At 44.0% G+C, this 15044-nt stretch overlaps 1 protein-coding gene across 1 annotated transcript in view; it reads left to right on the forward strand.

The window, feature by feature from the left end:
• The window catches only part of si:ch211-186j3.6 (neural-cadherin), a 199009-nt gene that overhangs the window by 102003 nt on the left and 81962 nt on the right, over nucleotides 1–15044 (forward strand). The window contains exons 14-19 of the mRNA XM_037490285.2: nucleotides 171–298; nucleotides 478–664; nucleotides 5398–5541; nucleotides 12581–12701; nucleotides 12857–13019; nucleotides 14103–14771. Coding sequence (XP_037346182.2) covers nucleotides 171–298; nucleotides 478–664; nucleotides 5398–5541; nucleotides 12581–12701; nucleotides 12857–13019; nucleotides 14103–14771 — 1412 coding nt within the window. The remainder of the gene's footprint in view (nucleotides 1–170; nucleotides 299–477; nucleotides 665–5397; nucleotides 5542–12580; nucleotides 12702–12856; nucleotides 13020–14102; nucleotides 14772–15044) is intronic.

A 15044-nucleotide genomic window follows, 5' to 3' on the forward strand; every position in this document is an offset into this window, starting at 1 on the left:
ATAATACATGTACTTTGATAACTAAGAACGTTTAGGATAGAATAACATCTGCTCGTTTCTTTTTTCTAACTGTGCTAATACTGTGCTAAGCACTTCTTGCAAATAAGCAGGTACCGGGTGCTGCTGCCAATTTGGGCTTTCATTCTCACTCTGTTCTTTTCCCTCTCTAGATGTAAATGACAACGTCCCGTTTTTCACTTCTTCCATTTACGAGGCCTCAGTCACTGAGGGGGCAGAATCGGGGACTTTGGTTTTCCAGGTTTCAGCCAATGACCTTGACTTGGGTCTCAATGGCAAGGTGAGAACACACACACACACACAGAGGGGATCAGTTGAAAGAGATCTTTAGAACTGAGACAAACTCCCTCTGTTTTTGAATAGCCAGCTGCGTAAATGAGCTGTTTAACTGTGTTGTAGCACCTGCCCTGCTATACTGTATAATTATGTCTGCCTCAACACCCCTCCCCCACTGCTTAGATCTCCTACTCCCTGCTGGAGGATCGCAGTGGAGACCACCAGTACTTCCGTATCGACCCCGCGCTTGGACTCATCTACTCGCAGGCAGTGTTTGACCGTGAGACCAAGAGCTCGTACCTGCTGGAGGTTCAGTCCATGGACGGCTGGGAGTCAGCTCGGCCCGGCAAACATGGACAGCCCAACTCTGGTAAGTGGGACTGCTGCTGGAAAGAACAGTCATTAAAACATATTTAATCCAGTTGGACTGGTACTGTGTGATTGCTGTCAGGGATAAAGATAGACTGCAGTACATCATGGTGGAACTGTGAAGTAGGACATAGGAAACATTTGATAATCAAAATACTCTCTTAACCTCGACCCTGACTGCTAGGAACCTTGTGTGGCACTCGTGACTCAGTCAGTGGAAGATTCAACTAACGTGAAAGAGGTTTCTTCACAAGATATAGAGCTACCAGAAGCTGAGATCAACCTTAGCGAAGCGGCTACGGTGACTGCCACGACTTCAATGTCCACTGGAGCCGGCAGAGGGAGAACATGTAACCCAACCCTAAAAAAACACTGTGCTCCTACATTTCTTTGTGTGCTCCTACATTTTTTCATTTAGGAGCACATGTACTCCTTGGGAAAAACATTAACATAGAGCCCTGCACTGCTCCCTCCACTGGTTACCAGTAGCTGCCCCGATCCAATTGTTTGCCCCCCTGATATAATGCTAGGGGAAATACTATAGGAACTATACCGTGACCACAAAGCACTTTTGTAGTACTTAAAATGTTACGTACTTATTCTTTAAACTTCTGCTAGAATAATTTCTCTGAAGGCTTTTCCACCTGTTTCTGAACCCCGTCTTTGGGGATTTGCTCACATTTGTCCAGAGGAGAGTAGCTGTGGTTGGCTGCTGTTGTTAGTTGATGAGGTTTGGCTTCCACATTGGCAGATTGTGCTTCCTTCCAAAAGTGTTGGCTGGGGTTGAGGACAGGTTTCTCTTCTCTCCGTCGTGGATCTGGTTTGGTCATGAAAAGAAAAGATCTCCTCCAGTTTGCACCTGAAGTGTTGTAAGGACGCCATTGTCTAAGATAATTGTTTGCTCAAGCATTAAACTGTCCCTTTAGAACAGCCCCAGAACATGAGTGGTCCCACAGCAAAGAGTTGGCAAGGTGCAATCAGGCTGACGGAATCATGCCAACACAGATTTCAATTAATGAAGCACGATTCATCACTGCAGCCTGGACATTTGCAGGGCTCCCGCGTCCACTCACAATGTGCCTTATACCTGCCAGTCCAACGCTGCTTGGCGTGTCACGTGCCTGCCCTCAGTTCCCACAGGTTAACTACTGAGCTGAGGCCACAATTTGACATCAAACCCTGTTTCTAATCTTGTTCCCATGTGTGACATGAAGTGCAGGTCAGAGTTCAGACCTTGTGATCCAAATCTAACACTCTGTTTTGTTTGTTGGATTAGAAGAAATAAATAATAAACCCATGCTTTTGCAATTAGAATCTGAGATTCCATTGCATTGCATTGCTGGACGAATGTGATTAATCACCCCCCAGGTGAAAAAGATTTTGTTTGGATTCGTTAGCTACTAGATTAGTAATCCAGTCTAATGACGGTGGTTCCTGTTACACTGATTGAAAAAAGGACGAGCACAAAAGGGGAGAGAGCCACAACAGCTGCTCCATAGACTTCTTGAAGGCTCCAAATCTCCACTCAGGGCTGGAACAATCACTGTCTCTTCCCCAACATCTGCTCATCTCTCCCTACCCAACGACCGAAGGCCATCTTTCCCTCAGTCACTCTCTCCATTACTCTCTCATTTGCTGCCAGATGAAACGTGTACATGCTACCACAGTCTAATAGAGAGACACCCAGAGAACCGAACAGATGTTGTATGCAGATGGGTGTTTGGAGTGCGGTGTTGAATAAACAGCCAGACAGCCCAGGATATGTTCTTTCTAAATATAATCATAGTACATTAACAGATCCCCCGTCTGGGTTTGGCCCACCGCGGCCCTGGTGTCAATGTAAACACACGTTAAATATTAAGCAGAGACCAGGAGACTGCAGTTAAGCTGCTGGAGTTTTTTATTTTCTTTCTCTAGTGCTATGAATATTGAATGAGGTGCACATGATGACAGATGGGTGACAGGCAAATTGACCAATTTCACACAGAAGTGACTGTTTTCAATCTCTGATAAGAGAATTGTCCATTGAAATCATTTCAGTTTGGTGCCACTGAAAATAACTCTAGCTATGTGTTAAACCTGCAACGGAAACATGTCACCATATCTTATATATATAACAGCTGCAGATTCTAAAATGTTGTTAGGAAAAGGACTCTATACCAATAACAAAATACAGACACCCTCAGATTGTTCAGCATGGCAACCTAGCAGGGTGGCATGTAGTTGGTAAGTAACTGGGCAGAATACCAAACCATCTCTTCAAACGCAGACAAAATGGTATCCCATTAAATAAAATCCCATCTTGTTCCACTTTCTTTTGTGAGAGCTTCTTCTCACAACTTTGATCTCCAATTAAGAAATAGGGATGCTTTAGGTCACGTGCGTAGATGGTTTGGACCCAGCAGAGAAGCAAAGTTATACTTCTACCAATCCAGCTCCTCGCTGATGTTCGGTCTCTGGAAAATAAGATTTAGGAAATAGGACTTACAAAGCAAAGTGAGACTCTTGTCCACGCGTGCTTACAGAAACCTACCCAGATAATTACTTTTCACATTCATCCCAAAAAGTCCATTATAGTTTTGTAGGGAGGTTATCAGCATACACATAACAAAAACATGTTTTACCGGGGGATTTAAAAAACACAACACCTTTATTCCACCTCAATGTGTACACCTAGACAAGAGGAAACGATGCACGATACAATATGTCCCTGCGTTTGCTGCATACACCCTGTGCTTATCGCTCTGCACACTGTGTTGAATGCACAGACCGGGCCCGACCCAGGAGCACATCATACACTATCGCAATATATCAGAAAATGTATTGATCATGCGGTGATACCAACCATAAAATTGTTTCCAAAGCAGAAGGCCTGGATGAATGGAGACACAAAAGATGCCTTTAGGACAGGTGACATGAAAGCGTACAGCAGCGTCAGACTGGGAGTTGCCATTAATGAGACAAAGCAGGCTGGTAAGAGACAAAAACACCAGTAACACTAAATTTGTCTCCGCAAGGAGTAAATGGATGTCACCTGCTTCAAGGAAGTCACCATCGTCTCTACCTGAAGAGTCTGCAGTGCGGCCTGTGGCACTCCCCTCATTTCCTTATAAGGTGCTTTGAGAAACTTGTTCTTTAGCAACAGAAATACAACACAACAAAGGAAAATAACACCACCTACATCAGAGTGCCCAGCGCCCTTCGTTTGAGGACTCACTCACCTCATGCAACTGTTTATTTGACTTCCTCATGAACAGAAGCCAGGCAGCTGGAACTTGCAGCCTCACCTCCAGCAGTTAAATGCAGCAGTTGTTCAACAGCGGAGCCCCCAGCGCTGTGTGCTCAGCCCCCTCCTGGTCACGCATTTCAGTTTGCAGGCAAAGCAACGGCAGCGCTGAGACTCAAAACAGAAATAAACCGTCTTTAGAGGGATGGTGGGAGAACAACCTATTGCTCAAAGTTTACATGAATGCAGCAGAGGTGGAACAGTGAATGTTTAAGTTCCTGGGAACCACAAACAACCCGACATGCTCATCACACATCTCCATCCTGGGGAAGAGAACAGACTTGATCTACAATTCCCACCCGAGCAACGGCAGAGTATCGTCAAACTGTTTTCAGGCCATGATTCTATGAGGCCATGATTCATCCTCCTTGCACAAAGAATTCTTTGTTTTTCTTGTAGCCAAATGGGGACACAAACTGCATTTCATTTTGTTGGCCCAAAATCCATATCACTGCCATCCCTTCAGGACCTTGAAGCGGGCTAGTAGTATTGTAGCCGACCCCTCCCACCCTGGTCATGATCTGTTTGTGCCCCTTCCATCCGGCAGGAGGCTGAGGTCCATCAGGACTAAGACCTCCTGCCACACCAACAGTTTCTGCTCATCAACAGAGCCCGCCCCCCCCCCCCCCCCCCCTGACTGACTGACTGACTCTTTACTCTCTTCATGTACATACACTTTCACTTGTCACTTTCTGTTAGCTGGTGCACTTTCTTTCTTTTTATTTCTATTTTTATTTTTATTTCTTAACTCAACCCATAGCTTTAGCTTACTGACCCATAGCATATATTTTATTATATCTTTAACTTAGTCCTGCACTACGTTGTCTGCAGTCAAGCACCAAGCGCCAAGTCATATTCCATGTATGTCATATGATGGCAATGAACGTTGTGTTGCTGCATCTCTGGTCTCTCGTCGTTCCTCCTGTATCGCTTTTTCATGTTTTCATGTAGCATAGCAGAGAGTTATTTCTTGTTAGTGTTACAAATTGTTTGTGTCAAGCTGTTGTGGTGTATGTATTGCAGAGGATAGTTGCTTTCTAAAAGCTTCAAAGGACAACAGCAGTCCAAGTAAAAGAAAATCTGAAATTAGAAAAGAAGACAAAGAACATCAGAGGTGTGATGATATTTGCTGTATTTAACTTCATACATTGACCTAAAGACATTATGTCGTCCACCCTCGGTCCCCAGTTGAAAAATGTCTGTATTTCATGGTAAAATAGTCTGAAAAAGGTGGTGACGTACAACGGATGCAACTTAACAGTGTGAGACAGCGTAAATTGGATGTTTTTTGTGTTCCTGTCTGTGTGCTGGAAGAAATGCCGTCTGTGTGTGAATGTAAGTGTGCAGGCTGGTAGAAGTGGCAAAACGTGTCACTATCCAAGAGAGACTGAGACACTCGTTCATGTTCACAATAAGAACAACCTCTTACGTCCCCTTTTCATTTGCAGACACGGCGTACGTTCGCGTTTTCATCAGCGACGTGAACGACAACAAGCCGGCGTTTGCACAGGTGTCCTATGAAGTAGACGTGGACGAGGACGCTGACGTAGGCTTTGCCATTCTCACAGTCAGTGCCAACGACGGGGACGAAGGTGGGTGCCGAGGATAAAGGAGAGTGTGTGTGTGTGTGTGTGTGTGTGTGTGTGTTAAAATGAGGCAATGGATGTAGAGAAAGAAGTGTGCAGGATTGATGGTCGCGTTGGTACTTTAAGTGCGAACCTTTCACCTCACTGCTTGTAATGTCCGGTGCGGTGTGTTGGAACACTGAATAAACATTGAGCCAGGCCTCGATAATGAAGACAGTTTGACCTTCGACTGGAAATAAAACCACACAATAGCGAAACCAACCCAAGCAGAGACAAAGACCTTAACAGGTAGCATCAAAGTGAAATTACTCTCAGCATTGCCTCTAAGATGCTTCCTAGTGGATGCTTGCAGATTTCTCTCAATCCTCTCCGGCCTTTGTACTGCTCCCGATCTCACAGAAAAATAACATAAATAGAGAAATGCCTTAAAGGCAACACACTGCTTTAGTTGAACCCCTTTTACTGAGGACAAAAAAAAAAAAGGTTTCCACTTCAAAACATGTCACGAAGTCATGACAACCGGAGCAATATGTGAGGCGCTGCGATGCGAACACCTCAGGCTTTTTTGCCCCACTTCTTTGGTGAAACATTTCTCACTGTTAGAATGTTTCCGACTGCAGCCAGCACCGCCTCTCAGAACCTTCTGACACCACTGGCGTTTTTTTATTTCCCACCTGGGTTTCCCCCCAGTTTGAGGATGTGGTGCTCTGTTTAGTCAACAGCCCCCGAGGTTCCATTCACTCTGCTGCACTTCACATCTACGAGAATAAGACCTTCCATTCAGGTTCTATCAACTACCAATTGATTGCAATTAGTTGATCTTTTTTATCTCGCTTTTAATCAGAGTCAAGTAATACTTTTTATCTTGACTCAAAACACTTCAAAGAGGATAAGGCAGGCAGCTGTGGTTTTGAATAGGTTGTGGCCACTGCCGGGGGAGGACATGAAAGAGATGGGAAATTGCCAGTTGATCGGATGACCCTTCTTTCAAAGAATAGCAAAAACATGTTTTTTTTTCTTCACTTCAGTGGCATTCTTTGCTCTTCTTCTTTCAATGAAGAACCAGTGCCGAGCTCCCCCCCGTAGGAACACCTGACTTCTCTGTGAGTCGTGTAAACAATGAACATGTCATTGAGAGAGTTTGTCAACAAGACGGCGTTACAGCAGCATTTAGTTGTGCTTCCCCACGTTGCGTCATGGATGATCCTAGAATACAACAACGCCGTCATGTGACTGTGGCTGAAAGGGGACTGCAACAGGCTTCAAGATCTTCACGTCATCAAAGGCAGACATAAAATAAATTCATTTAGAGCCGTGGTTCTGTCCACATGATGAATTTGGGTCTGATATTCGACTCCTGATTCCACCTACCCTAATAATGGCCATGCGTTGTTAGGCGTGTGGCGTGGCTTCCATCGGGGCCTTTTAGCTGCTGATGGTGATGGACTTTCTCGACTCGTGAGACTAAAACACAGCAGCCTTAAGGGCACGCTGTGAAGTTTCGATTTATAATCAGTGTCCTTCACCAAAACACACTGAGTGCATCCCTTCTCTCAAAAACATGTTAAATCTTGTCTTTGCTCTTAAAAGCCTTTTATAAACTCATTTTCCTTATTATTTGAAACCACATTGCTTCCATCCATGTTTACTAGAAAGAAGTCGGCTTCTCCTCTTTTGTTGCTGCAATGCAGCGTTTGTTAGTTGTCTTTTGACTTTTGTCCAGTAACGATTGATTTTGTTTGTATCAGCCAGAAAATCCCCTGCTCACTTAACTACGGAAGCCCTGCGAGGCCAGTGAGGAAAAAAGGAAGGAAAAGTTCAGGCAATCCAATTTCCAACTTTAAACGGAAATGTTTCTGATTTCTTTGTTTGTGACCTCAAGGTTCTCCGTACGACACTCAGAGCTTTAATTTAGCAGCAAACCACTATTTGCATGAAACGATGTGGTGGAATAATAATTGTTAGTGGCATGTTTGTCAAAGAAGCTTAACACCCACCTTCCAATTAGTTCCATTACACTGTCATTGTTTTGGGCGTCTACTCTGAATTCCTTGGAGCTTGTTTTGGAAGAGTAAAAAGGTTTTGTGAAGATTATCTTTCTAAGTTCTTTATTCTACTCATTCATCTTTTATAGTGTGTGGTAAACGTTTTGGCAAGTGAAATCTTGTAGTGTTTTTGTCGTTGTTTCCTGAAGTGCATCAGTCCTCAACAGGATCAAACCCATTCATATTTTCCACAAGGGCAGATTAGTACAGATTAAAATGCATTTCTTTCCAAACTAAAATTGGATTCCAGTAATGTTAAATCATTTTCTGAACAGCAACCAAGTGGTGGACTATTTAGCATCTTCAGCCTCTATTACTGGAACCAGTAATACAATGACAAACAAATCCTGTCAAAAAACAAAGTAACCTCCCAAAACATTGTATTTTATAGAATGTAACAAATGCATTTATAAAGAGGACAAAATGAAAAAAAAAAAAAAAAAATCACAGAACATTTCTGTCTGAAGGATCTTTGTTGAAGCAATGGTTTAAAGAACATTTTTCATAAACACATGAAAGAAAACTGTTTTGATCCCACTAAATTTTTATTTTTTCTCCCTCTCCCTTTGGAGCATTGGTACTTTTAGTCTTCATGAAATAAAATATGTATTGAAAACTGAACCAAACCCAAGATTCTGACATGAGGTTGGCTGGAGTTCAAGTAATGATTCATCAGCAGATGATTTAATGAAAAGAATATATTTCTCTGAGTGCAAGTGCATCAGATTAAATCAGCTCCTGTTGAAAATGCATTCAAGTGTCCAGGCTGGGATTCAACTTGCATCTTTGAGATGATGGATGGGTGGTTTATTTTATTTGTATTTATTTCTCAACCAGCCATTTTAGCCAGTGAGCTGCCTCAACTGACGTCAATAAGTGCAGGCCGACGTGCTACATATACTCAGCCATCACTATCAGACACTACGGTTTACCTTTTTAAGTTGGATCCGATGTTACAAATGTCGGGCCCTTATGTGCCTGCTGAGGTTCATCTGTGAAAACCCTATTCCTACTGTGAAGCAATACCTTTGTGTAAAACAATACACACTTACAGCTGTCATCAACATTCAAACCAATCGGTTTTCACCCAGTGAGGGCCTCTGAATGGAGTCCAAGTGATCACTGCTGCTGCGGTTTTTACTTAGAAAAAGCGCCTTCTGATTCCTGTCTGCTACAAAGCTCTGGAGAATCCTTTTGGAGAGCCAGAGACAGTCAATATTGGTACTCATAAAGACCTTGTTACCTTTCATTTTCTGTCCTGTATTTCCCAAATTGACTCATAGAGAAATAATCGATATATTTCAACACACCTAACTGTACCACTGATTGAAGTAGTGTAGTGAGACCAGACCTTTTTACAAATGCTTCTTTATGCCTACGACCTTGGTGTCCCACCTACACACTCCTCCACATACACACACCTACACACACACACAAGGAAATGTGTGAATTGGATCAATTTGTGATTGAAATACAGAAGCCTGAAAGGAGGAGAGCGAGAGGAGACAGTGGTGCATGGAGTAGGAAGGCTGTGCAGGGAGCCGCAAGGTCGGGGGTACGAACCCTGGCTGCTCCATGTCCCATGTCAAGGTGTCCCTGAGCAGGACACTCTACCCCTAACTGCTCGCCGGGCAAAAAAATTGGAAAAAAAACATGGGTTAAAACTGCTAAGTAAGTCGCTTTGGATGAAAGCAGCAGCGAAATGACCTGTAATGTAAGATGAGGATCCGTTGTCTATGTGAAGATGAAGAGACGGGCTAGAGGTGTAACCAGCATATTATCTAGCATTTTTCATACTGGAGTGCAGAGGCCTGCTGTGCACCTGTCATGGATGGCAGCTACACGCACAACATCATAGACGCGAATTGGTTTTCTTTGTTGTGCGAGTGTGAGAACCCTGGAAAGGCGTATTACCACCAGCTGAGCGAGATGCCAGTGATCCATTTTGACTATTTGTGCGTCCAAAGGATTAAGTCGGGGAGGAGGCTGTTAGATTGGAGACGGGGAATCTTCTGGCAGACAGCAATGGGCACAGTGTTTGCACATTGCATAGCTGATGTAGCCGACATACTGTATGCATGATATGATGAATGAATTGCCTATTAAGTAGCACCATTACTATGTAGGAGCAGGATTTTAAGAGGTGGATGGTTTGGATAGTTTAAAATGTTAAACCTAAAGCCCAGCTCATGGTGAGTCTTGTGAAACCACAGATTAGCAAGAGCTGCTTTGTAGTTAAAAGATGTAATCATTTCCATAGATTATCAAAGAGCTGAAAGAATGGCGCTTCTATCATTTGGAGTACTCAACTGAAAACGTTCATAAAAGCAAATCCTCACCCTCAATGTTCTTGAGCGGTGGCTTTTGTCTTCAGAGGACAGCAGCCGATAATCTACACTCGCCTACATTTCAATGGATTTAATAGTTTAGTCCAAAAGCTCATGCTTCATTGAACAGCTGTTGAAAATATGAAATATATAAATGTTCCACTTTAAACAGTGTGTGCACCACTCAGCCTTCATCTTTTTATGCAATAAAACGTGGCAAAAGACATGCAGAACGCTAGTAAAAGTCCTCTGGGCCGGTCCTTTAGGAGACGCCAATCTAAAGGCAGCTGATGACACAATTACGATTACTAATCAGTAAAAGCAAGCTTTGCATTGGTTATGTTGGCATTAGTAGGCTGTGTAAATGTCACCATGCAACACAAGATTTATGTTTTTCCACAAAAACAAGATTAAAATGAACGTTGTAATGTTTTACCTCACTAAAGATAATCTAAAGTAAATGTTGCTAAAACTGTGTATCTTGGTATGAGTGTATGCAATTAAAGTGTACATGGCTTTTTTTGTAGTATTTGTACCAAACAAACGTTTAAACATGTATTCAGATCAAATGATCCATATTTGAATGAAACAGAAGGTCTTTGTGGTGAACAACCTTATGAAGTGAAAGAATGGGTACAGGCCCTTTGATAGGTCGACATCACTCAAGGAGGCGAATCCCCCTGAGCAGCTCCTTTGAAACCAATTAAAAAGCACACAAACTAATATTCCCAGGAAGCAAATTCCGACCGATGGCACAGGACCCCCCTGGTTTTAGTGGAGTGGTAGTTCACTGTTGGTGATGTATAAACGAACGTGTGTGTGTGTGTGTCTGTTACTCCCTTGTCAGTACACTCCGCACTGAGGGAGATGAAAAGAGTTTTGAAATTGGTGCAACTGGGAATACGTTTTCTCTCAATTGCTTTGTTTATGTGAACAGTTGTATTACCCCTTTGCGCTTCCTCTTTTTTTTTCTGTTGGGTCTCAGCAGTTTTCTGAATACTTACGAGATTGAGAAAACTAGGGGAAAGAACAGGAACGTGATTGCATATATCCCCAAATGTCTCATTTAAAAAGCAAACAGACTGAAGGTACAAAGCGATCTGGATTAGTGTGTTCTCCTCTCCTTCCTCGACTTTCATCTCGCTAATAAGCTGCAGATCGCTTCTCGTCTTCAGAGGTTTCTCCCTTTTCGCTCTCCTATTACCATTAAGGGTGGAACATCCACTAGTGATTGAGATGCAGACCGTCGCTTTACCAGTAATTGCATAATTGCATTGAGGGGGAACATTGTGTTGATCAGCATAATACAGTGCAGCATTGTTGCATGTGGCTTTGCGCAACTTAAACAAAAGCAGTTAAAAAGAGTAGTTGGGAGAGATAATGGGAGGGTTGACTTTAAGGCAATATGACTTTGAATAGTTTGGCACGATGGATTATTTATTATCCAATCAAACATTTTTACTTACTGGTGCATTTACATTCTGAGTGACGCTTAACAGCCTCTTCAACACTGATCCAGGCCTTTTTCTTTCGCAGGAAGCCGTGCAAATGGTACTAATGTGAATCTCTGAATACCACGTGTCACACTCGTCAAGTTGAATCCCATTGCCATCCGCTCCCAATAAGTCAACTTCTACATTGGAAGGTGTTTGCATGCTTCAGCGGACAGGAACACGCTGAGGAGGTTTTCTGCTGTTCAAGCCCATCCTCAACTAACTGTTGTACTTTTAGCCATCAAGCGCTGACGCTTTTATCCAAAGCGAATTACAATAACTGCATTTCAACCGTAACGATGCAAACTCAGAAAAACAACTAACAAAGTGCAATTTCATCAAATAAGCCGATTTCCAACTTGTTATAGATAAGAATAAAATTGGAACACCGGTGTTTTGAAGTGGATGCGGGCACTGGTAGCCAGTGAAGAGAGCGGAGGAGTGGAGTAGTGTGGGGGAATTTAGGAAGGTTAGAGACCAGTGGAGCTGCTGCATTCTGGATGAGCCGCAGAGGTCGAATGGCGGCAGCAGGGAGACCTGCCAGGAGAGAAGGCCAATCCTGACATTATGCATTAATACGCTTTCATAATTACAATACTCATGGTAACAAAATATGGTTTAAGCCTTCCCCTCAACACAACCCACTCTGTGCAGAATGTACTGTTGTATGCATACCACTGGCAATGCATTATTCTCAATAATAGTTTTATTTCCTTTTCCACCCTAAATATGAACTTTCAGTAACCTCAAGTCTTTGCAAACACAATCTAAATGCCATTTTTAACGGCCTTCTGATTGCTAAAAAGGCAGCATCGCAGTACGTTGAATCATTCTCAGAAGGTGCAGACAGACGTTATGTCATGTGGATCAAGGTTCTTTCATACATTTAGCCACAATGGGGTCGCTGGTAATGTTCTATTTATTTGTATGAGAGTCTTTTAGGAAAGGGTACGTGGCAGAATTATGAAGATTTAACGTGGTCTGGGGCTCAAGGGTCCAGAGAAATGAGCCTTACATAAATGATGAATTGTTATCGGCCCCTATGTGGTGGTCAGTCCAGGGGGGCCCTGTCTTCACCCACTGAGATCGACTCCAGGGCCCCCACACCCCACTCTATCGATAGGGACCTCCAATCCACCAAAAGCCCTTTCATGAAAATGACTCGTCTCCGGTTCTACAGGTGGAAACGCTAAGCTGCGCTACCAGATCACGTCAGGGAACACGGGAGGGGTGTTTGATGTGGAGCCAGAAGTGGGCACTATCTTCATCGCCCAGCCTCTGGACTACGAACAGAACAAGAGGTAGGAACACACACCAGGGGAGAATCTCTTGAGACACAGCTGTAATTCTTAAACTACAATTCTGATGCAATTCTACTTCCATATTCTAATAGTTTCGAAGCTTTTATAAGCAATTGTTATTTTGCGAAAGCCGCTGATGAAGCCAAACTTTACAGGTACAAGCTTCACGTGCTGGCTTCCGATGGGAAGTGGGAGGATTACACGATGGTTGTGGTGAACGTGATGAACAAGAATGACGAGGCTCCAGTGTTCACCGTGAACGAGTACTACGGCAGCGCAACCGAGGAGCTGGATGGCTCTCCGGTGTTTGTGTTACAGGTGCAGTCCAACTCTCACCCCGCTCTGCTATCACATGCAAGCATTGTTATAAATAGAATCATATGTAATCATATTTGAATGTTCTGGAGAGTTGGACAGACATCACAATGCTAATAAACCTAAGATAACTTAAGACATAGAATCTAAACATATGCTGTTATATTACATTGCTCTAAACTTGAATGTTGATTAGAGAATCGGTTTTACTTCAGACCATTTTTTTGGGCCCCTTATGACCGAAACATTTGCTTGTGTTAGATGTCACGCTAACAAATGTAAAGTTTCTGTTTGTTCTATATTAATAAGACGCGATCAAAATGCAAATAAATCATTTTGAATCCTGCCGCAGCAAACTGCATAATAATTCGGGCGGCCAGTGATGCCTGCATGCTCAAGGACCTCTCGAGGTTCAAATGATTCTCTCAACAGTCGTGTTATCGCCTGTTTTATTCAGACTCCTCACAATTTGTTAGCCCCGCCAAAGGGTGATACAACAGCTGACTGCATTACCAACCAACAGCTTCTACTCTGCCCAGAGACACAACAGGGGGCCAGTTGGCTTGCTTTAGGTTTTGGGTGGTGCTAACCAAACTACCATTACATTGCAGCCACTGACCGAGGCAACGGCCTGCAAACATTGCTGCTGGTTTTTGAGTTTGAAGTGTTTTTACGACCAGTTACAGCCCATTGGTGTCTAGGAGGGCTGTCAGCCAATTGTGGGTTGACAAGGGCAAGGTAAACTGCCTTTAACCCCTTTAAAGTGATTCATAGTAAGCCTGATGCTCTCTTAACTACGCTTCAAAGGAACACAGGTTAATCTTGGCTCTACGTCACTCCACAATTACTGTGGTGAATTGAAACATCTTTGGGGTGCCCAGGGTGTAATGCCGATGCGTTGAGAATGAGTGAGAAGGCACACACAGAAGAAGAGAGGTGGGGGTTGAGCACAAGGAGCCAGCTTTGCAGTTGTGAATTGCCTCCAGCGAAGAGATCACGTCCGCAGCATGCCGATAATTAGGGTGAAAAGAACGTGATGACACTCTCATCACCCCCTCTGTCTTGCTCTGCCTTTTGATGTCACAGGTAACGGCGTCTGACCCGGATAAGGATGCTGACCAGGAGGCCCTGCGCTTCTCCCTCCATGGCCAGGGGGCCGAGAGTGAATTCATAATTGATGAGGTCACAGGCAAGATCTACGCCCAGCGGACCCTGGACCGCGAGGAGCGGGCCGTGTGGCGCTTTGTGGTCTTGGCCACGGACGAGGGCGGCGAAGGCCTGACGGGATTCACCGACGTCATCATCAATGTGAGGGACATTAATGACAACGCTCCAGTCTTCACCTGCGCCCCCAGCTGCCACGGCGACGTGGCCGAGAACTCGGCTCCGGGGACGTCCGTGATGGAGATGACAGCCACTGACCTGGACGACCCCGCTGTGGGGCAGAACGCCGTGCTCTCTTACCGGATTATGGGTAGTTTAGACGCCACTAGCATCGAGGTGGGAGGCGCTCCTACCTTCTCGGAAATGTTCACCATCAACCCCACCACAGGCACCATCACCGTGGCCATGGGTGGTCTGGACAGGGAGCAGGTCGAGTCCTACCTCCTGGTTGTGGAGGCCCGAGATGGGGGAGGCATGACGGGAACAGGAACTGCTACCATACAAATTAAAGATGTGAACGATCATGCGCCAAGATTCACTGAGCGGTCCTGCCTGGCAAGGATCTCTGAGAATGCAGAGCCCAATGCAGAGGTAGGTCGTTTAGTTTTATACAGCTATTATAGAAAAACATAATTTATTTCAGGAAGGCACATAATGGTAATGAAATACTTCATCATTTTATAACCAGAATTAAGAACAGACACAACAGGTTCACACAGAAAAACATCAGAGGAATCAGAAGTCAGCCTTGAACTACAGCTTTGTTCAACATTTCATCTGACTGCAGGGCTGACCTGTAACTCAGCTAAGATGTTACAGGTCAGTTCAGTATTAAAAAATACGACAAAGTTCTCTATGCTCTTT

Source organism: Pungitius pungitius, chromosome 4 (genome assembly GCF_949316345.1).
Source record: "Pungitius pungitius chromosome 4, fPunPun2.1, whole genome shotgun sequence".
In the NCBI taxonomy this organism is placed as follows: Eukaryota; Metazoa; Chordata; class Actinopteri; order Perciformes; family Gasterosteidae; genus Pungitius; species Pungitius pungitius.